At 48.9% G+C, this 23,522-nt stretch overlaps 1 protein-coding gene across 12 annotated transcripts in view; it reads left to right on the top strand.

The window, feature by feature from the left end:
- CASZ1 (castor zinc finger 1) overlaps positions 1 to 22,756 on the top strand; it is a 286,724-nt gene extending 263,968 nt beyond the window's left edge. For 11 of the 12 annotated variants that reach the window (XM_017825756.1, XM_017825751.1, XM_017825757.1 and 8 more), the window contains 11 exons: positions 1,729 to 1,870; positions 2,990 to 3,053; positions 5,586 to 5,746; positions 8,658 to 8,780; positions 9,333 to 9,668; positions 10,431 to 10,629; positions 11,148 to 11,319; positions 13,983 to 14,131; positions 15,919 to 16,153; positions 17,519 to 17,809; positions 21,005 to 22,756. In XM_017825756.1, the coding sequence (XP_017681245.1) occupies positions 1,729 to 1,870; positions 2,990 to 3,053; positions 5,586 to 5,746; positions 8,658 to 8,780; positions 9,333 to 9,668; positions 10,431 to 10,629; positions 11,148 to 11,319; positions 13,983 to 14,131; positions 15,919 to 16,153; positions 17,519 to 17,809; positions 21,005 to 22,272 (3,140 nt within the window). In that variant the 3' untranslated portion in view covers positions 22,273 to 22,756. The remainder of the gene's footprint in view (positions 1 to 1,728; positions 1,871 to 2,989; positions 3,054 to 5,585; positions 5,747 to 8,657; positions 8,781 to 9,332; positions 9,669 to 10,430; positions 10,630 to 11,147; positions 11,320 to 13,982; positions 14,132 to 15,918; positions 16,154 to 17,518; positions 17,810 to 21,004) is intronic. The other variant, XM_017825758.1, reaches the window with a different exon arrangement.
- The last annotated feature ends 766 nt before the right edge of the window (positions 22,757 to 23,522 follow it).

Raw genomic sequence — 23,522 nt, forward strand, 5'->3', positions numbered from 1 at the left:
CCTTGGAGAGGGCAGTCTTGGCATGGGTTCCTGTGGATTCTGGCTATACCCACCTGGCCAGAAGAGAGGCAGGAAACACAGCTTTGCCCACAAAAGGAGCAGGCTCTTACCAGAGCTGAAGGAAGAGTTGTGCCATGTGTAGTTTGCTGTAAGCTGAAAAGAGAGAGGCACTGTACTGAAAATGAAAATGAAGAAAAGCTTGGCCAATACTTGCAGGCTGTGCAGAGACTGTATGAGCTGTAGCTGGTCCCTGTGGTGATGATGCTGTAGCCCATGGCCTGTTGTTTTTCTGGTCTGGGATGCTGGTTCTGTGCTCCAGCTCTTTTGCCCCAGCTGTGGGTTTGGGGATAGTGCTGGTACAGTCCACAACAGGACCTTTCTCCTGGTCAGTCCTTGCAAGCTGTGCTTCACCTGTCCCTGCAGCTCCCTGAGGAGGTAAAAGATGGGAATGAGAACTCCCCTGGGGCAGCATGAAGCTCTTGCTGCTATAACCTAGACCTGATGTAGGTCATAGCCCATGCCCAGCCCTTCCAGAGGGACATGGGGTTCCCAGGAGAGCACAGGGAACCTCCACAGTCTGCTGAACACAGTCAGCTCCTGGTGGGCAGCGAGGGGTCATGGGGGGAGGCTATGCCTGGCAGCCCCCATGGCATTGGGCTGCCCTGGAGCTCCTTCCTGGGGCATGGAGAGGCTGGAGCAGCTGCTGACCCTGGCTGTGGGAGTGCTGAGCAAACGGGGGAGTAGGACGAAGCAATCTGATTAAAGAGGGAGGGGAACTTTCACATACTTTTAAAATTATTGTTTGAAAAATTGTTTCCTAAAGCAGAGAAAGGTCATTGAGGAAACTATTTTCCTTTATTTTTTAATAAAATGCCACTTGCTGTCTGAGAAGCAGCTCGCTGTCAGCTGTACTGCCGGAGGGCAAATTAATATTTTAGTCACTTGGGGATTGTGGAGAAAAGCTCTGCAGACATGTTCCTGTCAGCAACTTTTTTTCCCTCCTTTTTTCTTTGCTGTTTTTTCCTAATTTTTTTTTTTTCTCTTTAATTTGTTCTCCCTTTCCCCCCTCTTTTTTTTTTCCCCCCCCTCTCTTCCTTTAGTTCTGATTTTCCTTTCCCCAGACCTCCCCGCGGAGCAGCACTGCCCGGTCGGTGGGGACGTGGCGGGGGCGGTGGCGGGAGGTCGCGGGTCCCTCGCTGTCACCTCGGATCGCCCCGGCGGGGCAGATGCTCCTGCTGGGCAGGCGCAGTGTCGGGGCCGGCGCTGTCGCTACGGCAACGCTGGGATTGGGGACGGGGAAGGGGGCTTGACTAGCAGTCGAAAGCTGCCACATTGCCTCAGCATTAACAGAGTCTTTAATAAACGCTTAAGAGGCAGCCCCGCAAATTAGTTATGACAGTTTGTGCAGAGAATCAGGTCTCCCCCACGCTCCTTCCGCCCTTCTCCTTTAAAGGGCCCATAGCCTGGACAACTTTGACATAATTTTGCAATAATTATCACTTGAAGAATTTCCACGCTGGAGTGGACGTCAGAACCCATCATGTCAACTTGGCAATAAACGCTGACCAGCAATCCCAGCACTTCCCTTCCCCCCACACTTTTCCTTTGCTTTTTCCATTTAGGCACTGGTGCCAGTGATTTAACTTACTTATTTGCCATTGTAACCTCATTTGAGACCTACATTTTCGTTTAAATTTTGCACTTAATTTGGGTGTCTTTCTCGAGCAGGGAATGGACAACCAGCAGCTCCCGGACGGTTCAATCCAGTCCAGGTGAAGCAGGAACCTGCGGAGGCCATGGGATCATCATCTGCCACCAGTCAGGACTCCCTGCAGGAGCACAGCTTGGACCTGAGCGTCAAGGATCACGGGTGAGAGAAGGGGACAGGCACACTGAGCTCTTCCCAGCATCGAGCTCTGGGAAGTTCCTGTACCTGTAACACGAGGACACGGAGTGTTGGTGAAAGGCAGTTTCACAGGGGCTGAGTTGGACTCCCCGAAACTGCAGGCAGGGATGGTTATTATAGTCCCCCTCAAGTGTATGTTCTCCAGATGTTTTTTTGAGCTCACAAGCACCTTTTGACTCTTTGACAAGAGCCTCACCTCTTGACCTCCCCTCTGGAAAATGAACCACTGGCAGAGCTGCTTTCCCTTAGTCCTGCTCTTGTGATCCCGAGCTGATCAAAGGCCCAGTGCCACACCTCAGCACTGGCACTGCTGTCTGTCTGCTGAACCAGGTCTGAGGGAAGCACCTGCTAGAGAAATCAGACACACAAATCAGCCCAGTGTCAGGATAACTCTGGTCTGGGTCTGGCATGATCCATGGTTATGGTCATGGTTGTGCAATGTAAATGCACCTTTCTCAAAACATGTGTCCCACTTGCCTGGCATATCTGCTGAGAACAGGAGTATTTGGGGATTGTCCTATGTGGAAAAAGGGCAGAGGAACTGATCCTGGGGATAAGTGAGCTCCACTTTGACCTTTTCATACATTCCTGGCCATACCTTCTTTAAACCTGGTACCCCAGAACTAGGAGCTGCTGCTGATGGTGTGAGATCCCAAGGCTGCCTTTCAGCACTTGACCATTGCCTTGCCTTCCTCTCTGCTGCCCAGGGGACCCATGTCCCTGGCAGTGGATTCTGGTTTTTCTGGGATATATTCGTGGGAAGTTCTAGCAGGATGAAGGAGCAGAACATGGGGGAGGTTGTGAGTCAACTAATGAAGTGTGGTGGGTTGGATGGGTTGGACACTGAGTTAGTGGTCTGGGCTGTTTAGGAGCTTAAAGAACTAAATCCTGCAGACCCGGGGCTCCCTTTCTCTCCGTCTTGGCTATCCCGAGTTTGGCCTGCCCAGGGGAGGGTGGGCATCATTCTCTTCCTGCGGATGCAGCAGGTGAGGACTGAGGCAGCTTGAAGGGCGGAGGATTAATCTGAGCGCTCCCGGTCCCTGTGCACATCTCAACTAAACCCTGTTGGTTTGTGTGTTCCAGTAATGAATCAAATGGCCACACAGTCTCGGCAAATTCATCTCTTTTATCCTCGCTTATGAATAAGGTAAGAGCCATCCATCACACGCCTTTCATTGCCCCCACCACGAGAAATTAAAGCCGCGATAGCGGGGAGGGGGGGCCGAGATGCGTTTGTTTTTTAATGTTTTGCCTCTAATAAGATGAGTTTGTACCATTTAAATTTTGAGACCATTTTTCATCGGGTATAATTTCAGAGCCACTGCTTACGAATTAATTTAATGAACTGGCTGAAGAAATATATTGCAGCCTCTGACACCTTTTTTTTTTTCCATCCTTTCTAGACGGCTCCGAAAGGTTCCTTTGCTGTTTTTTTTTTCTTTCATTTTTATTTCCAGAACCTGGCAACTTCTTTCTCGCTCTCTTTTTATAGTTATTCATTTTGTTTATTTACTTAAAAACATTTTTTTTCATTGGGGGAGGAGGAGAATAATTTGTTTTTATGGAAGAGAAGGAAAAAAATTAGAAGTTTTGAACCAAAATCATCAATTCCTGTCTTTCTGGTGTGAGTAATGGTGTCCAACAGAATCCCCTTTACCGTGTTCTAGAATATTTATTTCAGATAATGTACAGTTTCTTTTTCCTTACTTTTTCCTTAAATTATACATCATCTCAAATATATATTTCCCTTTCACATGATAAATTCTACTGTACCAAGATTAATTTTGCTGCTGCATACAACTGCAGTAGAGATCAGGGCAGCCTTTGAGCCATGCTTTAATATTCTGCTGTGTGATGGTTTTACAGGCATAACTATTGCCCACCCCTTGGCTCTGGGCATTACAAGCATCAAGGCCATATAACCCTCAAGAGAGGGCAAAGTGACTTTGCCTCGTAATCTCCTGCCTCCTTTCTCTCTTGTTTCATCACTGGTTTTCACTGTGTTGTTTGATTTCTGTGTTTATCCTTCGTGTCACTTTTCTCCTCCGTGGGCTCTCTGTTACACTGGGGTTTTGATGTCCCCTTTTAAACTTAATTTCTTATTTGTTCCCATGTATTGTCCCTTCAGTGGTTCCAAATATGCAGCTTTTTCTCTAGCAAGTAAATGTGCGTAGTGAGTTTGCTCTCCGGGGTCCTGAGTCATTCTGAAGGCCCCAAATTGGGGAAATTCTCTTTCGGTGGGCACTTCACTTGAAAATCTCCAGGATAATATGGGATTTAAGCATATGCTTGGAAATCAGCATTTGCTTGTGTGCAGCCTGCCACACGACTCTTTATGTTGTGCCAAACAGGCGTAGCACAGGGGCAAACTATGAGTTCTTCAGGTTCTTTTTTTTTAAAAGAAGGGGATTAACCAATGACATAAAGCAGCAAAGAGTAGAACCCACTGATTAAAGGAACTGATTCCAAGAATTCTAAGGAACCGAGTTGAGTTCGGTCCGCTCAGGAACACATCGCACTTGTCTTTTCCTCTTGCTGCACAGTTTGTGTCCGTGGGGGAATCCTTCATTGTTTGTCTAGGAAAAAGAGCCCTTTACAGGACTGGAATGCCCAATGCCCCAGTGGAAACAGGCGACCTGGATTTCTGACTCCAGCCATAAAGAGTTGCAGTCTCCACACAGCAGCAGGGGCTTTACCTTCAGGGGGCATTAAGAGAGCCTCAAATAGCCAGGATTCCTGTAGCCTATTGCAGTTTATTTAGGGGGCTGTCAGACTTAATTAACTGATATTTATAAAGGGCTTTGAGATCCTCAAGTGGGTGGAGTTTCCAGTACAAGTATTGGGCCCAATCCTGCATTTTATTCATGCTGTGAAATTCACTGTTGTTACTGGAGGTAATTGAGAGCACAACAGAGCAAGAAAGGGTCTGGGAAATTGTGCATTTATTCTGAAAGAAAATTTTCCCTCTAAGCACTCTTGAGTGACTTCTTTTTTCTATCCTGCACACCACATCTGGACCTCTAAACCTTCTCTGTGCAGAGTCAATTTGAAGCCTCACAAAATGCAGATTGTGAGTCTGAGTCCTGCTTTGTGGGGGATGTGTCCATTTAGCACAGAAAGTGACATATTTCATTATTGAAGTTAATAAGAATTTTCCAGGGACTTAAGTAGAGGCAGAATTTTTTTTCCCAGGTTGAATGACATTCTCCTCCTTCCACCCTCACAACATACCTGATACTCACTTTAAAAGGAGACATCCTTGGGGCAGGGACAAGGTTACTCAAAATAAACTTGAGCCTACCAGTTCTACCAGAGCTCTGTGTAGAGACCAGCATTTTGTAGGAGCTGCACAGGGTTATTACTGTTTTAGCCTGCACACCTTTTCCATAGTCAAATAGGAGACCTCTCTTCACCTCAGTTCCCCCCTGTATAAAATAGACACGAGGCTTCACTGCTGAACAAGAGCCATGAATATTCAATGGGAACCCGAGTGCTCTGTGATAGTTGGGTGGAGGATGCACAAGTGAGGTGTTATTAAGCTTTGCTGATGCAGTTGGGGCAGCCTGTGCAGACTTCTTGTCTTCTCACAATCTTTGAAGACACAGCTTGGTGTGGGACAGTCCTGAGGGTGTCCATGGCTGTTGCTGGGCCTGATGCAGTGTCTGTGTTCTTGTTCCAGATGTCCAAGACCAGTGCCAGCCTTGGCAACCTGCTGAACATTAAGACAGAAGGTGATGGCAGCCAGGCTGGGGCTGGGGAGCCAACCCAGTACTTGGGCAAGGCAGTGAAGGCCCTTGTCCAGGAGAAGCTCTCTGAGCCATGGAAGATGTACCTGCGCCGGTAAGGAGAGCGTGGAACTGGGAATGCGGCAAAGGGGAAGGGATTTCTTTGCAAAGTGTCTGGCTCATTGGTTCACCCCTGAATTCAGAGTTCTGCTAAATGTAAAGGCCTGACTCTGCCATACCCTGACTACCTGGAGCGTGTTCAGTCCCTGCTACCTGCACCAGGTGCTGATGTCCCGTAAGGAATGTCTGCCCCACAGAGTTATTTTCCAAAGGCATCTTGAGAAACAAATATGAGCACAGATCTTCACAAAGCTCTGTTGGCCTGCACTTCATCTTAGGCTGCTCCTTATGTCCCTGATCTGTGAGTCCTGGGGACCCACTGCAGTGTCCCCTTAGCACTGACCTCGTGTGGGACCATGTTCAGATACTGCACAGGGGTCGTGGAGCCTTAAAGGGCTTCCTGGGGCATTTCCTCTGACCACGGGCCACTGAAACAGAGAAAGCTGGGGGGATTTGGGACATGGCAGTAAGTAAAAGGGGTATGGGAACTGGGATGGTGTCTGCTGGTTTTGTTGTAGGAAAGGAGACTCAAAAAGAAAATGGAACAGGTCCAGACCTCACCCACACACACATACATGCCCAGACAGACACATGCTTTGAGCACACACACATACACCCAGGCAGACGCATGGCTTTGTGCTCTGACACAGATTAATCGCCTACAAATGCCTGTGGACACTTTGTAAATCACAGGCTTTAATGGAAAAGACTAGGAAGTCTTCTAGTCCATCTGCCCCTGGCCACTGTGAGATCCTTCCCTGCAGTCCATTTGCATTTGGTCCAGCCTAGTTGTAATTATGCCAGGCAGTGTGGCTATTTTCTTGTCTCTGGGAGCATTATTCTACCACCTAAGAAGTTTCAGTGTCACAATTTTTTCCATGTTTGCTGCCTGAATTTCCCTTTTTGTAGTTTTGTTGCAGTTCTGGTTGTATCCCCTTGAACCACAGCAGATAATTCCTCTGTGCAGCTGGGAGTTCACCCCCTTCAGATGGTCACAGACTTTCAGCGTGCCATTTAACCAGGCTTATTTACTTCCTTTGGTCTGACTCTGTGCCCAACTGGGCTGCCCTTGCTCTGGCACCTCCCAGGCAGAACAAGCTTTGTGCCCCCCATGTGGGCATCTCACTGTTTGCACCTATACAGAGCAATGTGTATGTCCTGTGTTTGCCACCCCCTGTGACACAGGGCAGGCTTTCGTGTTGCTCTGTGAGTCCCCTGTGTACAAACCCCCCCGAGTGTATCAGCTGTGTGTTTTCAAACACAACTCTGGTGCTCTGAACCCTCTCCCTTCTCTTGCCAGGCCTCTCTCTGCTCTTTCTCTCCTCTTGCACTGGTGTTGCCAACTCCTCCCAGTTTAGTATATCTTCTCTGAATTTCATTATCACGCTGTTTACTCCTAGATTACTAATGAAGATGTTAAATAAGCTCAGGCTACCCCAAGTCCTCCTCTCAGCACTCACACGATGCCTCCTCCCAGCTCAGTGTGGTGCTGGTTGTCATCAGCCTTTGTTTACAGTCCCTCAGCCAGTTTCAAGCCATGAGGTGGCATCACATCCAGGCCAATTGGAATTAATTCTGAGCATATGCGAGACTGTATCAAAATGCTTTACTAAAATCCAAATATATTGCATCCCTTCATCCACTAATTTTGTAATTCTATCAAAAAAAGCAATTAAATTTGTCTGGCAAGATTTATTCTTTATAATCCTGATGCTGTTTATTGCTCATGGTTCCTTTATCCTCTAGATGTTTAATGATTTTCTCCTCCCTCTTAATATTTGTTCCATTACTTTACTGGAAGGAGAAGTTAAGGCCAGAGGTGTGATAATTGCCAAAGATGACTTGACTTTTTTTTCTCCTGAAACAACCAGTACCTTGACTGGTTTTTTTTTTCCAATTACATAGTACCTCCCTCTTCTCTGTGGCTTAAAAACCAGCAAATAGTCATGCAGTCAGTTTGGGAGTTAATTTCCATTGCACTTCAGGACATACATCACCCAGACTGGCTGATTTGTGCATATTTATATTTTTCCAACCAGTCCCTTTATCTGCTTTTTCTTTAGTTTTCTCACCCAAAGCAAATGTTATAGTGCAGCCATTTTTGACTCATCACCTCCCATTTTCATTGGGCCTTCTTTTTTAGGTTGAGCACCTCTTGTCCCTGGTAAAGCAACCCCTTTAGTTTGCAGCAACTTGTTTTCATCTCTCTCACCCCACCACTGCTTTCCTTCCTCTTCTCCCTGCAGCCATAACTGACAGCATGTGTTGTATATCCAGGCCTTCTCCAGTAGAAGTTTTTTCTTTTCCCTTTACCCTCCCCTTGGTGAGAGGTCCCTCCTGGGACCACACAGGCTGCCGTTTGTTTCTTGCTTTCCTGCTCATCAGAGCAACTGTAGTTTGTTGTATCTTAATTATGCAAGATTCCCTTGTTAAGTTTCAAATCCTTCCTGCCAGTGTTTCTTACTTGATTTCTCCATTCCCTGTGATTCTGGAGTTTCCTGAAACCACATGTATTTGTGCTGCTCTTTTAAAGACAGAGGATCTCAGCAGTGGGTGAGCAGTGACACCACACTGAGCTGGTTTTGCCCTCTGACTGTTTACTCCAGGATGACACAAGGCACATCCTGGACGGTACTTGCGTGGCAGGGTGGTTGTTCTGTGTTCAGGGATGATGCTCTGCAGTGTTTCTGCAGTCCAGGCTGCAGTGGGTACATAGGTGGTGCTTCCTGTCTCCCATCTGTGGGATACCCTGCTGCTTCAAGGCAGGAGGGGAATCTGGATTCCCTTGAGCGACTGTTGTTTGTGGGAACGCTGATAGAGTTGAAAAACAAAGGAAATATGTCTGTTCCAACCCTGCTTCTCTCCTGGGGCCTTCCCTAAGATGCCTGCTTGTCTGCTTTGGCCAGGTTTGGCACCAAGGATTTCTGCGATGCCCAGTGTGACTTCCTGCACAAGGTGCATTTCCACTGCGTGGTGGAGGAATGTGGGGCCCTGTTCAGCACCCTGGATGGAGCCATCAAACACGCCAAGTAAGTGGGAGAGCAGCAGTCTTGAGAAAGCTTTGCACACACCGCAGGGAGGGAGAGACCAGCTCAAGACCAGCTCAAGACCACCCCAAGTTCCTTGTAAAGGCTGGGAAATGTCCAAATAAAGAGTGAGTTGGGCATGGGGTAGTCTGAAGGGGTCAAAGGGAAGGAGATGTTGCAGATTTTAAGACAGATCTGTTGGCACAGTTGGTCTCTCCTGTTGGATAGTTCCCTGTGGTTCACTACAACAAACTGCTGGCTTCTCTCCACAGCCCTGGGAAGCTGCCCCACAGGCACACTGAGCTCCGACTGTGGCATTTCCCTGGTTTCACACACCTCATTTCTCTGATTTCTCCACCCCTCTTAAGGAATTCCCTTCTCCTCACGGACTGTCTAGGAGGGCCCTAAATCTTTACACACAGTTTGCAGAGCCCCTTTTAGGATTTATCTTCAGCTAATTTGCTTGCAGACTCCTGCCCCATTCTTGTTGATGTTTAATCAAATTATTTGCAACGGTCAAGAATTTATGTCTGAATGAACGCTGTCCTTTTGCAGTTTTCACTTCCGAACTGAGGGTGGAACTGTGAAAAGTAACTCTGAGTCTCCCTTCTCAACCACTACTGAGAGTAAAGCTTCACTGGCCCCTTCATCACCATCTGCTACTTCTGCCACCATGGCAAGTGCTCCTGCCCTCGACGTGCCCACTCCAAGTCCAGCTACTGTGCCCTCTGCCCCCACACTGCTGGCTTGGAAGCAGCTGGCTTCCACTATACCCCAGATGCCTCAGATCCCAGCATCAGTGCCTAACCTGGCAGCTTCACCCTTGGCAACGACTTCCCTGGAGAACGCCAAGCCTCAGGTCAAACCCGGATTTCTCCAGTTCCAGGAGAAGTAAGTTGGAGCTGCCCTTTGCCTCCTGTCCCCCCAGCCTTGCAGTGCCCTCTGTACCACTCCTCAGAGCTGCAGTACTACACCTCTATTCACCACCAAGACCTTCTGCCTAGAAAGTACTCTGGCCTTTACCCCACAGAAAATTTAATTCTCTGAAATCCAGGAAATACTTTTGGTTATCTTAGGAAAAAAAAATCAAGATTTTCAAGTACATCTGAGAGCACTTTTAGGCACAAATTTAGAGGAGAAATAAACTTGCTGATATATCACTGATTCCTTTTTTATCCCTTATGAGGGCTGTACAGAAACACAGGTGTCTGCAGTATTTTTGACACTGAAGGGTTATTGGGCCAGAAATCTATGGAATGAATTGGGGGTGTAAGGTACCAAACCCATTGAGCTGATGAGGCAGACCAGTGATGATTTTGTCTGATCAGGGGAAGCCCTGGGATCCTGCAGTGGGATTGCCCAAGAGTTTTGTTTCTGTTGAGCTTTAAATTGGAAGAGTGGCCCTCAAAGACTACAGAACCCACCGTGCACTGCTGTGTTCTAATAATGTTAATCAGGAAAGTGCCCTGCCTGGGTGGAATTGCAGTAGCATTGCCAGCTTCAATTTCCCTAAAGAGAAAGGTGGCTATGGGAAATCTGTGGGCCATGTTTGGAACAGAGGCTTCAGCTGGGCTCCCCTTGAATTAAATTTTGGCAAAGGAACAAATGTGTGAAATGAGTGAAGGTGATGATTGGGTTTTGGATGTATTCCAGTGATCCCTGCCTGGCAACAGACTGCAAGTACGCCAACAAATTCCACTTCCACTGTCTCTTTGGGAACTGCAAGTATGTGTGCAAAACCTCTGGCAAAGCAGAATCCCACTGCCTGGACCACATCAACCCCAACAACAACCTGGTGAACGTGCGAGACCAGTTTGCTTATTACTCCCTGCAGTGTCTCTGTCCCAACCAGGTAAGAGCCATTCCAGAGCAGCTGGAATGCTGTGGGAGCGGGAGGAGGAGAAGGATCAGGTACACTGACTCCACAGCAGGAAGGGAGGCTGAGTGTGGCATTCCTGGTCTAACTACAGAACCGTGGAAGGGTCTTAATTACATGGTCTTGCAAAACGTTTGGTTTCTATCTAATGGGAAATTGCGGTGCTTGTGTGTTTGTTTGACTGGGGTGAAGCAGGGGGTGAAGCAGACAGGGGGACCAGAGTGACCTGAGAGACACAGGATGAAACAGAATAAAAATCTGTGATGAATCCAGGGAAAGCCACACAGAGTAGTGTGTTACAGAGTACACAACAGCAAGGCAAAAAGACGAGAGGGAACCAGGTGCTCTGAAGGTTGTGGAAGATAAAATGCTCGTGATCTGGAGCGTCAGTTCAGGCCCCTCTCACGCCTCAGAAGGGACACCATTAGTGGCAGGCAGGTGAGGGTGCATTTGTTTTAGTCCTGCCTAAAGCAGGTGCCTGCTTGCCCCCCCAGCACTGTGAATTCCGGATGCGAGGGCATTACCACTGTCTGCGTCCTGGCTGCTACTTCGTGACAAACATCACCACCAAGCTGCCCTGGCACGTGAAGAAACACGAGAAGGCAGAGAGGAGGGCAGCCAACGGCTTCAAGTATTTTACCAAGAGGGAAGAATGTGGCAGATTGGGTGAGTTTTGTTCTCTTTCTCATGTGGGCTGTGCCGTGCCCAGGCCAAGAATGCCAGGAGTTAGGACCTGCAGGTTTTGCTTAAGAGGTATTTGGTCATTAAATCACTAAACAAGACAGGCAACAAAACACAAAGCAGTTCCTGATGTGCCTCATGTTTTCCCAAATAGACTCAAAGTAAATGAATAGAAACTGTGATGGAGAGAATTGTACATTTGTATTTGTCTGGACATACAGCTTCCCCTTTGTTTTTCCTTTTTATCTAATTGTCAAAGCTTTTTTTTTTTTTTTTGTGTTTGTTTGTTTTTATACTTTTGGACCTACTGCTTGTGTTGGGGGAAGCTTAAGGGTGCTCTTAGGAGGATTTTATTTTTTTTTTTAAGCCATTGCCAGTGCAGCATTTTGGAAGTCAAAGGGCAAATAACCAGAGAGAGATGGAGAAGAGCATGCAATAAACTACTCCCTTCTCCTCCAAACCAGTTCTCCAGAGCCCCTGTGATCGTGCTCCCAGGGAATACAGCCTCCCATCTGAGCAGGGCCTCGGGGAACACCCAGTATGGCACAGCCTCAAACTGGGGCTGGCCCACTTGCCAGGACTATCAGCAGCACTGCAGCAGTTATTAAATCCAAGTGCCTCCAGTGCAAAGCTGGGAAAACAAACACACAACAACAGAAAGTAGAATGAGTTCCTGGGGAGGAACCTAGAGCTGAAATCCGGGGCTCTGAACAGGGGGAGTCCCTGAAGAGAGCTCCAGCAGAGCTCTGCCCTGAACTTCCTGGGGTTCTCGTGGTTTGGCTTAACAGTGTCACAGACCCAAGAGTTCCCTGTCACTCCTGGTTGGAACAAAGGCTGGAACTAAACAAGGTTCAGAATAATGTTTCTGGGTGCTGTTCCCCCCCATTGCAGGGAAACAGCCACAGTAACCAGAACCAAACTTCTCAGCTTTGAATATGTCAAAAAATTTGTACCCAAATGGCAGCTTGTTTGTGGTAACCAGGGTAATGAGTGTCAACACCCTGTGGCCAGTACCTGCCTGGGTCTCACTGACACATGGCAGCAGATTCAGCAGTTGTGTTATTTGCTCACCTTTGGGTGTTTCAGGTGATAGCAGGGGCCAGACAAAGCAGGACAGTGATAGATGACACCCAGCCCACACGGTGCCCTGGCAACAGGCGAGCCTTCACCTGCCCTGTGCTGATAGTGTTTCATCCCACAGCACTGTTTGTTCCCAGTCCCAGAGCACAGGGATCAGAGGGATGGGGAGGGCAGGAGAGGTGGGGCTGTGGGCAGAGCGATACCTAAACAAACACACTCTTGGCATGGACATAAAACGCTGTCTGAGAGCTCCACATGGGCTGGGTGATCCAGGAGCTGCTTGGCAGCAAGGCAGCTCCAGGCTGTGCCTGTGTCAGCAGTGTTTGTGCTGGGGAGGGATGGGGTCCCTGCATCCAGCAGTTTGTACAGGTGCCCATAGGCTGGGCCTGCTGTGCAGTAAACACACATTTAGCCAGCACCCTGCATTTGCCTGCACAGATAGAGGCAGTGTGATGGGGTGGTGTGGGGGTGTGTGGTTATACCAACATGAATCCATCCCTGTGTCTCCCTACGTCTCTGCTTTTTATGTTGTGTGTGTAGAGATATATTCAGAAAATGTGTGTGTATGGGTGTAAGCAGACATCACTGCCCTGCTTTAAGGGCTGTGAATGTTTCTGAACAAACACACATGATAGGGTGTTGGGTTTTTTTAATGTATGTTTCCGTGTGTATAAATATATACGTGTATGATTGGAGAGAGATGAAAAAATACGTGTTCAAGTAAAGGTGGATGGGCGTAAAAGTGAGCCTGGCTGTACCTCTGTGTATCTGAGGGTATGGCCAAGGGAGGGGGGGAGAACAGCAGAACTTGATTATTGGTACAGCTGTGTTTGAACTATACCAAGCCATTATTTATCAGCTATAGGAAGTGGCTGTTTGGGATTGTTAATGCCACACACCCCTGGCACACATGGCTGTAGCCACGAGGAGCAGAACGTGTGAAGTGCTCTATGCCAGAACCCAGTGAATTGCTTGTTGTTCAGTAGCTGCCCCTATTATACAACAAATTTGGAGTGGCAATGAACACTTCCTGGCTCATTCCTATCTGGCCAGAGAGCACACACTGTCCAGAGCTAGAGCTGATACGAGACTGCTTTTCTGAGAGCACAGTTAAAGGAAAAAAAGAGAAAAAGAACTTTTTATTTCTAATCTAATTATGAGCGTGTATTTTTGACTGTAACTTCTGTGATACAGCTAAATGTCTTGGTTTTGTTCTCTTTGTAAAAGAAAAGGCACTAGCTAAGACTGGAGAGCATTAGGCACGACTGGATGTAATGGTAATGTTCCTTTCTTTATAATGAAACAATGAGGGATGGGACTCGGCTCAGGCTCACTTCTTAAATCAGCATACACTGTAATCCTCTCTTGCAGTAGCTCAGCAGGCAATAGACTGTGGGTTTGTTTTTTTACCTTCAAGACTGTTCCTGAAGAAGCCACGGCCATTGATAATGTTCAATCCCCCAGAAACCCGCGTGGCAGCAGCTTTGTCCTGTCCGACCACCTTCCCCCCAGCCCTGCTCCCTCCCCGTACCTTCATGCACTACATACAACGGGTTTTGTGTCTGCAGGTTGCAAATACAACCAGGTGAACAGTCACTTCCACTGCATCCGAGAGGGCTGCCAGTTCTCCTTCCTGCTCAAGCACCAAATGACATCCCACGCCAGAAAGCACATGAGGAGGATGTTGGGGAAGAACTTCGATCGTGTTCCCACTCAGGTAACTCCCGTTATTGGAGCTGTAGATCCACAGGCAGCGTTGGCCCCTTTGGCTGCAAAGCTGCTGCAGGGCCAGGGCACTTGGACCCAGACTCTTAAGGATGTGTGTCTGCACTGGGGGATCCTACTGGGATATGGGAGAACACTCAGAGTGGCTTTACCTCGCTGGACTTACACGATATGAGGAAAGATGATGAAGCACAGACAGCAAGGCATTGCTTAGTGTAAACAGCTTCTCCTTGTGAATTATGGGGAAAAAAATTGAGAAGGATAACACTAAAATAATCATATTTACAGCTTGCACTCTCTCCCAGCTCTCTCAGTATACACAATTGGCTTATTAAAATTAAAGTGCTTAGGATGTGGAAGAATTGAACGTGCTGGTTAAAGCAAACATTTCCTGTTGCACATAAAGAATCATTTGCTGCTTCCACCTAAGATGGGAGAAATACCAGGCTTGAAATTTCTCTTCCCTTATTGATGTGGAGTTAGCTGGGGCACTCCTGTCCTCTCTCAGGAAGTAGCAGTGATGCAGTTGCTGCTTTTCTAACATGTAACTGAGAGCAACTGGCAGAGTAGATTTATCTGTTCTCTGAATAAATGGAAGAGCTTCAGAACTGAGCTGCTGCTCCAAGGGACAGCATTCCTGCCACCTCATGCTCGTTCTTGCTCCTCAGTTGCTTTAGCTTCCATTGACTTGGGAGATGAAACAAGCTGGCTTTATTTAAATGCCTGTGGCTGATCTGACCATAAGAACATCATCTGGTATATGGAAAACAAAAAGGACCATCTGTAAAAGCAAGATGGAAACCCTCTTTCATTCCACAACATGGGAATGAGAGGTCCCTGTTAGTTATTAACTACTGTCAGAAAGTGAACTGTTCAAGCCTAGTGCTGTTGGATTTAATGAGTTCACAGATGCCAAGGAACTGGTGTTGCTGTTGTGGCAGCTTTGGGTCTTTACACAGAAAGCTTAGGTACAAGAATCAAACTCAGGGTTTAACAAATAGATTTGTGTTCACTACTCTTGTAGCACATGCTGAGTTCAGACCTGAGAATTTTAGTGCATGCTGGGCAGGGGATGCTGGGTTTGACCTCCATCTCCTTTCACTGGCAGTCCTGTGTCAGTGAGAAGCAGCAGCGGTGGCCTGAGCGGTCCTGGGAGCACACAGCACTCATCCTGGTCTGGGCTCAGCCCATGGAGCAGTCCAGCAAACAAGCAAACAAGGATCAAACCACAGCCTGGGGCTCGTGGAAGAGCTGACCAGACTGCTGGGCTGCCACTGCCTCCAGTTTTTCCCATGCCATGGTGCTCTGTAGGCAGTTGGTGCAGTGTTGGGATATACTCTGGGTACCAACCCATGACTGTCCAGACAAGGCCAGGCCGCTGTGAGCACAGCACACACGTGTGTCCCCCGTGTCTCAGCACTGACAGTCATGTTTCCAGGGTCTGACTGCAGCAGGACCTACACAGTGAGGCAGCAATGCCAAGATTAACACCTCCTGTTTGTGAACGCCTCAGAATCCACACACCAGGAGGTGGTGCCAAGATTAACACTCCCAGCCTCTGAGTGCATCACAATTCACATACCAGGGTGCCCGTGCCAAGTTTAATGCTCTGAGCTCCCCGTGCAGGAAGGTTCACTCTCCCAGTGCCATGGGTTCCACTCACAAGCATGTTCCAGCCATCCCTCATGAACTGGAGAGAGATAAACGTGCAGACAGATGGTTTTGGTCTTGGCATCTTGCTTTTGGTGTGAAAGTCCCTGTCCTGTTTTCTTGCTGCAGGTTATTGGCCACACTCCAAGAAATGAGAATCTCCCCCAGGTTGGCAGCATGGCACCCAGCCCAGCCTCATCAGGAACCCCAGCTTCCTTCCAGGGACCCCCCAGCATGATGGACACGGAAACAGATGAGTACATGGATTACACTGGCTGTAGCCCTGGGGGGATCTCCTCGGAATCTTCCAACATGGACCGCAGCTGCTCCAGCACTCCAGTGGGCAACGAAAGTACATCAGCAGGTAAGGGAGAAGGGCAGGGGTGTGAAATGGGTCATCAGTTGCCTGCTCTCTTGGGAGATAAACTCATGAAGAGAGGCCAAGGGATAGCTGCACCTTAAAATATGAACTGTACCAACTTCACAGTAGTGCCTCACACTAACCCAGCTCTCTCCAGCACTTGAGAGAAAGGTCCATCAAAATGTGCACCTCAAGCATCCAGGAACTAACAGCATATCTTTTTTGTCCCCATGAAGAGAGGTTTTTATCCTGGGTCTTGGAGTTGAGTCTATTTTAATAGTTGATTTAAAAAAAAAAAAGCTGTGGGCCTGTTCTGTACTTGGCATTTCCCTTGGTACCTTTTTGTATTTCCTTGAGCAGCATATGAAGTCAGGCACTTTTCTGTACTGGTGAGATACAGAAGGACTGTACAACAGCAAATATTATCTACACAGGGGATAAAACCTACCACATCTTCAGGAAGCCACATATAAAAGCAGCTCAGAGAGCTCCCTTCCTCACACAGAAACTCTTGTTCCACTTTGTGCAGTGTTGCACAGAGGAGACCCCCATCACCCCCTCTTTTGGGAATTAAGTTCCTGCCCTTGTGTCCCGTTTGCCAGGGTAACATGCAGCCATCTCACACTGCCCTGTGTTACAGGGTCAGCTTGTCAGGACTCAGGTGCCAGTTTGGAGTTCTGTTATCATCTCATGGTTTCAGGAATCTCTTAGCTGTCCTTCCCGGGTTAAGTGTGATACTCTGCATAGCCTGCCTCAGTTTGCTTTAATTTTCCTACTTTTCTTTCCCACACCAGATGAAGGCCATCCCATGGCCCAGCCAGCCTCATGTCACTGCTGGGTCCCCACAGTGGTTGCCCCACGACATTGTGGCTCCTCCAGAGGGTTCTGTGGCAGTGGTTCCTGGCACTCTCTCCTGTGTCAGTGGTGGCCCAAGTCACATTTCCTAGGAAATGCTCTCCAGGCAGGAGCAGCTCCACCCCCCAGATGTCAGAGAGAGCACCCTTACAGCTGGTAGTTGGAACAGGCAGGCACCACATAGGTGAACAAGGACCAGTCAATCAGGAATTCCTGCCTGAAACCCTGTGGCTCTTCCCCCATGCCATAAAGCCACCCTCCTGCAGAGACAACCCTTCTCTTCCTGGTGCTGTCAGTTCCTCACCTTCTGTTCCTTCTCCATTACAGTTCTGTTTCATACATTTGTGAATGTATTTTCCATTTTCATCATATTGCTTCTGCTCTTGGGTTCTCATTTCAGTTCTTTTGTTTTTTGTTTTGTTTTGGTTTTTGTTTTGTTGTGTTTTTTTCTTTTTTTTTTCTTTTTTTTTGTTCTTTTTTTTCTGCTTTTTTTTTTCTCTCCACATTCTCCAGGCTGCCTGGTTCCTTCTACTGCTACTGCTGCTGCCGACGATGCCCACACTGCACCACAACCTCCACCACCATCTCTGCCTCCATCTTTCTCACAAGCCCTGCTTAGGTCTCCCCTCCCCACCCTGCCCTATCTCTTCTCTCCATCTTGTCTCTCGTACTCCCTGCTCAGTGCCACTCTGGGAGCCAGCAGAGGCATTGTCATGCCTGCCGCCAGCACCGCTGGGTTCTCGCCCATCATTGCCACTCCAACTCCAGTAAAAAGTGACGTTCCCTTAGTGCAGGATGCAGCAGGTAACACTTCTTTGCTTTCTCTCCGTGTCCTGTGCCCACCTCCTTCCCCACTCACCCTGCCCACGTTTTTTTCTCTGCACCTTTGGGTCAGTAGAGCAGCCGAGGTCGCTCTGTGCCTTATCTAACGTTACCCAGGGGCCTGCCCGTGCCTGCTCCTTCTCCCTGCTCACACAGTAACCACAGCTAAAGGAACCAAAACCACAGCAAATCATTCACAGACACTCAGGTACCTGAGAGCAATTCCCACCAATTCCTAACTATGAGAAAAACCTAACAAAATCCACAGCTAAAATGCACTTTCAGCCTCTTGATAACATCAAGGAGGCCACAGGGCAAACTTTGGCTCATGTGGCATTAATGGGACTTGGGATTCTTGGTTAGATCTTCCAGGCCACCCAGCCCAGTGCCTGCCATAGTCTGCTGCACGTGTATCTTGGCAGGTCCATGTCTGAGGAGGTACCAGGTCCTGTGTTTCTGTTGATCTTGGGAGCTTCATACGTAGCCACAGCTCAGGGCCTTCCCCGTGAAGTCCAGGCGGTGTCACACCATGACATCATCAGCCAGCTCGGGCTGTTTCTCACACTCACTGTTATTTATATCTGCTCTAACCAGCTGCAGAAAACACAGAGAGATTTTTTAGTTTTAAGCTGCCATGTTTCCCATGTGTGACTAAGATCAGAGATGTCTCAGGCTGGGGATTCTCATTCCAGCTGGGATTGGTTTTTAGGGTGTGTCTCAGTTTTGGCTTCTTCTCCCAACTCCCAACTCTTTTCTAGTTAATTAAGGGCATATGCTTGAAGTTCACACTTAAGAGGCTTCTGGCAGCCTACAAATGTCCCAGTCATTCTTCCTGCCAGTTTTAGTAATGTGTAAATCCGAGGTCAGTGGTTGGGACTGTGGCTGGAGGACCAACTCCCCTTGGAAGTTCACGGGTTTTTCTCATGGGACTTGGCAGGAGAAGGATCCTTGCCCTGTCCAGAGGACTGTGTGCCAATTAACAAAATTCACAAGAAACTATATTTTTGCTTCTTTTTTAACTATTTGCATGCAACCTGAAACATCTTAACCTTGTGCTGTGCTTCCTCTAATCAAAGACTTTTTAAGTTTCTTGTTTTTAACCTATGTATAGTTTGGTAGTTGGAGAGACAAGCTCATGGAAAACATTTACCACTGAGATTTGCTGGGGACCACATCCATTGAGGCTTGTAATGTTCCATGGGGTGCAGGGACTGAAGGTTGGCTGGTGGCAAAGGAGGAGAGTGCCCCAAGGTGTCATCTCTCTCCATCATGCCCTTACTCCGAAACTTTGCCTGTATGAGGAAACAGAATTGCTTTTTAACTAAAGTTTTAAGCACATCTGTTTTAACTGTTGGAAAAGCTGGGTAGATACATTGAGTTTTAAACAGGTACAATTTAAATTCTACTTATTTCTCATCCAGAGTCTTTCCCCAAAGATGACGTGTCCCATCTGAAGACAGACAGTATGAGCACTCACACTAATTAATGCTAAAGGACTTGATGGTTTGGCTATAATTTTCTAAAAATAAGGAGTTTCTCTGGACAGCAGCAACTTGTCCAGGCACAAATACACTCACACGAGTTGGCTGGGAGTGGAGAACTGGATTTTACAGTACCAGATGTTCAGGGGGGAGCAGGGAGTAAATTGGTCCCAGACTCTGTAGTGAAGCGCCTGCCAATCCCCAGCCTGCAGTGACACAGAGTCATCCCGAGCGTGCAGTTTGCACCAGCTCCCTGTCACTCCGAGGGCTCGCCCTGGGAGCCCCAGGCTGGTGTCCTGACCTGCAGCCTGAGCACAAGTGCCATGAACAAATGGGTGTGGAAAAACCTTCTGTTCTTTGCTGATCCTGCAGCCTCTCCAGCCTGGCCATGTGGGAGAGGAGGTTCCTGCTCCACTCCAGTGACTCGTGTCCTACAGTGCCAGGGTAACTCCGGGAGTTCCCTCAGTGGTCACCTCCTTCTCTTGAAGGGTTGTCACTGAAGGGCCAGCAGGGCAGCACTAGTATGGAATACTATTCCTGGAATACCTGTGCATCAGCCAGAAAGGGAATAACTCTACAGCAGTCAAACAGATGACTGCTCCTTCAGTCTCTCAGACAAGGATTCAAGCTGCTCTGGGTTCTCGGGCCCCAGGCACTGAGTGTCACAAATGGTGTCTCTTTTCAAGAGGATGGCAGTTTCAGCAGGAAGAGAGGCAAAAAAAAAAATGTTTTAGTTGCAAGCTATAATTTCCAATTACACTCACGGGTCTGCACCTGGTGAGAAATTCTTGCCTCCAACCTTGTCTGCGCTGCATGTTGATACTGGAGATTGTGGTTTGATTCTGGAACTAGCAAGCAGAGAAGGAAAAAAAGTTAATAGATATAATGAGGTCGAGTCCTTGATGTCAGTGTGATCCTGGGGGACAGGAGCACTGGCCAGATGCACTGGCCCTGTGAATGAAAGGGAAGATAGATGAGGGCTCTTTATTTACTGGGGGCATCATGTGATTTTTGAGACCCAGGGGAAAGCTGCAGAACTGGTATTTTCTCTCAGAGTCCACTGGCTAGTGATGATGAGAATTAGCCCCATTGAACATCTGTCCATCTGTCTTTCTAAGTGCACTCACTGTAATATGTAGGCTCATTACAGTGAGGGATGGTGCAGTCTCCTGGCCAAAGTCCATCCTGTTTCTATAAATTCCCCCCCGTGCAGTTTTAATCAGGCATGGGATCTTCTTCACTTCCTGCCTGTCCTTGGCAGTGGTAGTGGATTTCAAGAGCCTGGATAGGTGGAACAGTGCACACGTCCTGGCTTTTAGCACCCTGAAACTCCTTCACCACTCCAGTGGTGAAGAACTGCGGTAACACACCTTAGTCCTTGGACTGGAACAAGCCAGCTCCTCCCTATTCAAGTCTCATTTGAGGAAAACGGGACTAGAGATTAATTAAGCAGCAGGAGAAACTGTGAGAGTATCGAATAGAGAAGTAACAGTTAGCATTTGGACAAGATCAGCTTCACCAGCTGAGGCAAGGCAGGTTATGCTGAAAATTGAGGAAGTGATGTCCAGCAGGCGTCAGCCAGTGCTGGATCCCGGAGCTCAGGCTCACTCAGAGCTCGAGGGATGAGCTTGCCAGGATGGCTGGGAGCTGCAGAGACCTGGCTGTCAGCAACACCACTCTCGCTTTCTCTCCCCAGGGAACACCATCACTATGCCAACTGCCTCGGGGGCCAAAAAACGCTTCTGGATCATCGAGGACATGTCCCCGTTCGGGAAGCGCCGCAAGACCGCGTCCTCCCGCAAGATGCTGGATGAGGGGATGATGCTGGAGGGATTCCGGCGCTACGACCTCTACGAGGACTGCAAGGACTCCAGCTGCCAGTTCTCCCTCAAGGTGACCCACTACCACTGCACGCGGGAGAACTGCGGCTACAAGTTCTGCGGCCGCACCCACATGTACAAGCACGCGCAGCACCACGACCGCGTCGACAACCTGGTGTTGGATGATTTCAAACGCTTCAAGTCTTCACTGAGTTGTAACTTCCCAGACTGTCAGTTCTCTGGCAATAGCACACACTTCCACTGTCTGCGCTGCGGCTTCCGCTGCACCGACAGCACCAAGGTGACAGCCCACCGCAAGCACCACGGCAAGCAGGACGTCATCAGCGCCGCGGGCTTCTGCCAGTTCAGCTCCAGCGTGGACTGCGAGGTGCCCGACTGCAAGTACAAACTCAAGTGCTCCCACTTCCACTGCACCTACCCTGGCTGCAAACACACAGTGGTGGGTATGTCACAGATGGACTCGCACAAGCGCAAGCACGAGAAGCAGGAGCGAGGGGAGCTGCCTGCCATCTCTCCCGGCCCCGAGGGCCTCGCCCACTCCACCCTCGAGTATGACATCCAGAACTCTTCCATCAACCTGGACAGCTCCCTCAACCTCAGCACTGACAACAACAGCTCCCTCTTCTTCCTGCAGAACGCGGCCGGCGTGGGCCTCAACGACTCCCTGGACCTCAGCAAGAAACAGGCAGAGGCCACCGAGGGCCCGTCCCCGAGCAGAGCCGGGACCGCGGCCCAGGAGAGGGGCCCGGGGGCATCGGGCTCTGGTGATGTGGAGGACGAGGATGACTCTTCCCAAGAGGATGAAGAGGATGACGAGGAGGAGATGAATGAAGAAGAGGAGGATGACGAAGAGGAGGATGATGATGATGACGACGAGGAGGACGATGAAGAGGAAGACCTGAACACGGATTCTGAAGAATCGCTGCCTGACCCTGAAGGCCTGGCCACTAAAGAAGATGGAGAACCAGAGGAGGCTGCTTCTTCCACAGACCATGGTGATGCTTCCAGGCCACAGGGCGAGCCAGCCCTCACTCCAGCCCCAGCTCCTGCTCCTGCTCCTGCTCCTGCTCCAGCTCCAGCTGCTGCCCCAGCCTCCACCGCTGCTCCAGCAGCTTCTCCTTAATCCAAGAGACAACGACGGCAGTGGTTTGGTTTTGCTCTTACACAGAATTACTAAGAGGACCCTATGTGAGGCGAGAACAAAGATTGGGATGGCAAATGAAAAACAAACTCCGTGCCACACACACGAGAGAGAGGAAGGAAGGAAACCCCTGCTCCTCCCCAGGCCCCATAAGAGATCGGTTTGCAGCAGGACTGGTGCTGCCTCATCCATTCTACAGATCCCGGAACAGGGGGCAGGATGCAGCAAAAAATACCCTTTATATGGACATGAACCTTGAGGGTACCTGCTGCTCTTCCCTGCTCCCTGCATGGTGCGTGGGGCCTGTGCCCATCTGGGGACCCTTTGTTATGGGTGGGGCTCTATCCCCCCAATTTTCTTTCTGGGTTTTATTTTTCCATGTTTTCAGTTGTACGATAATAATAATAATCTCCACTTCTTGGAGGGGGGTGGGTGGGAACAACAGGTAATGAATTTTAGAGATATATATTTGTGTGTGTGTCTCTCTATATATAATGTACGCACACACACACATATATAAAATTCAAGGAATTGGTGTCACAGAGACAAGTAGCTCAGCTTTTGCCGGTGGGAAGGAGGGGTGAGGGGTGTGCTCTCTCTCCACCCCTCCCCCTTCTTTCTCCAGCATTAAATGAATGGCATCAGACAGCCAGGGTGGGAGTGGGTATTTATTGTCACATAAATGAGGACGCATTAATGAACGAGCAGGGGTGGGAACGGGACACTCCTCTGTTCTTCCAGATCCTTTTTACTGTTAATGATAATAATTTTGAATGCTATTTATATTGTAAAACTTTCTCAGTCTACACTTTCTCTGTAGGACACCTCTCCTCATCCCTGCTGCTCTGCCTGTAGGGATTTAGCTGAAGTAACCTGGGAAGAACACAGCGGGCAGTCACAGGGTCTGTCACACTGGAGGACTGGGGTTAATCCGCCATCCAGTTCCATCTCATCCCAACCCCCAGGTGCTTCCTCTCTGCTGAGGGTGAGGCGTTTTTGTGGTGCTTCAGTATCCCCATCTCAGGAGGTTGTGAGCTGCCCTGTCCCACAGGGAGCACCGTGCTCAGAGGAGCGTCCGGGCTCTGCCCCGAGCGCTGGCACCAGGACAGGAATGTCCCGTGCCCAGCCCTGTCCCCAGCCTGGCACCAGGACAGGACAGACACGGAGCCCTGGTGACTCTGGGAGAGGCCAAGGCAGCGCTGCCGAGGCAGGAGGAGGCAGGACAGGCCCGG

Source organism: Lepidothrix coronata, unplaced genomic scaffold, assembly GCF_001604755.1.
Source record: "Lepidothrix coronata isolate B3197 unplaced genomic scaffold, Lepidothrix_coronata-1.0 Scaffold122, whole genome shotgun sequence".
Taxonomy (NCBI): Eukaryota; Metazoa; Chordata; class Aves; order Passeriformes; family Pipridae; genus Lepidothrix; species Lepidothrix coronata.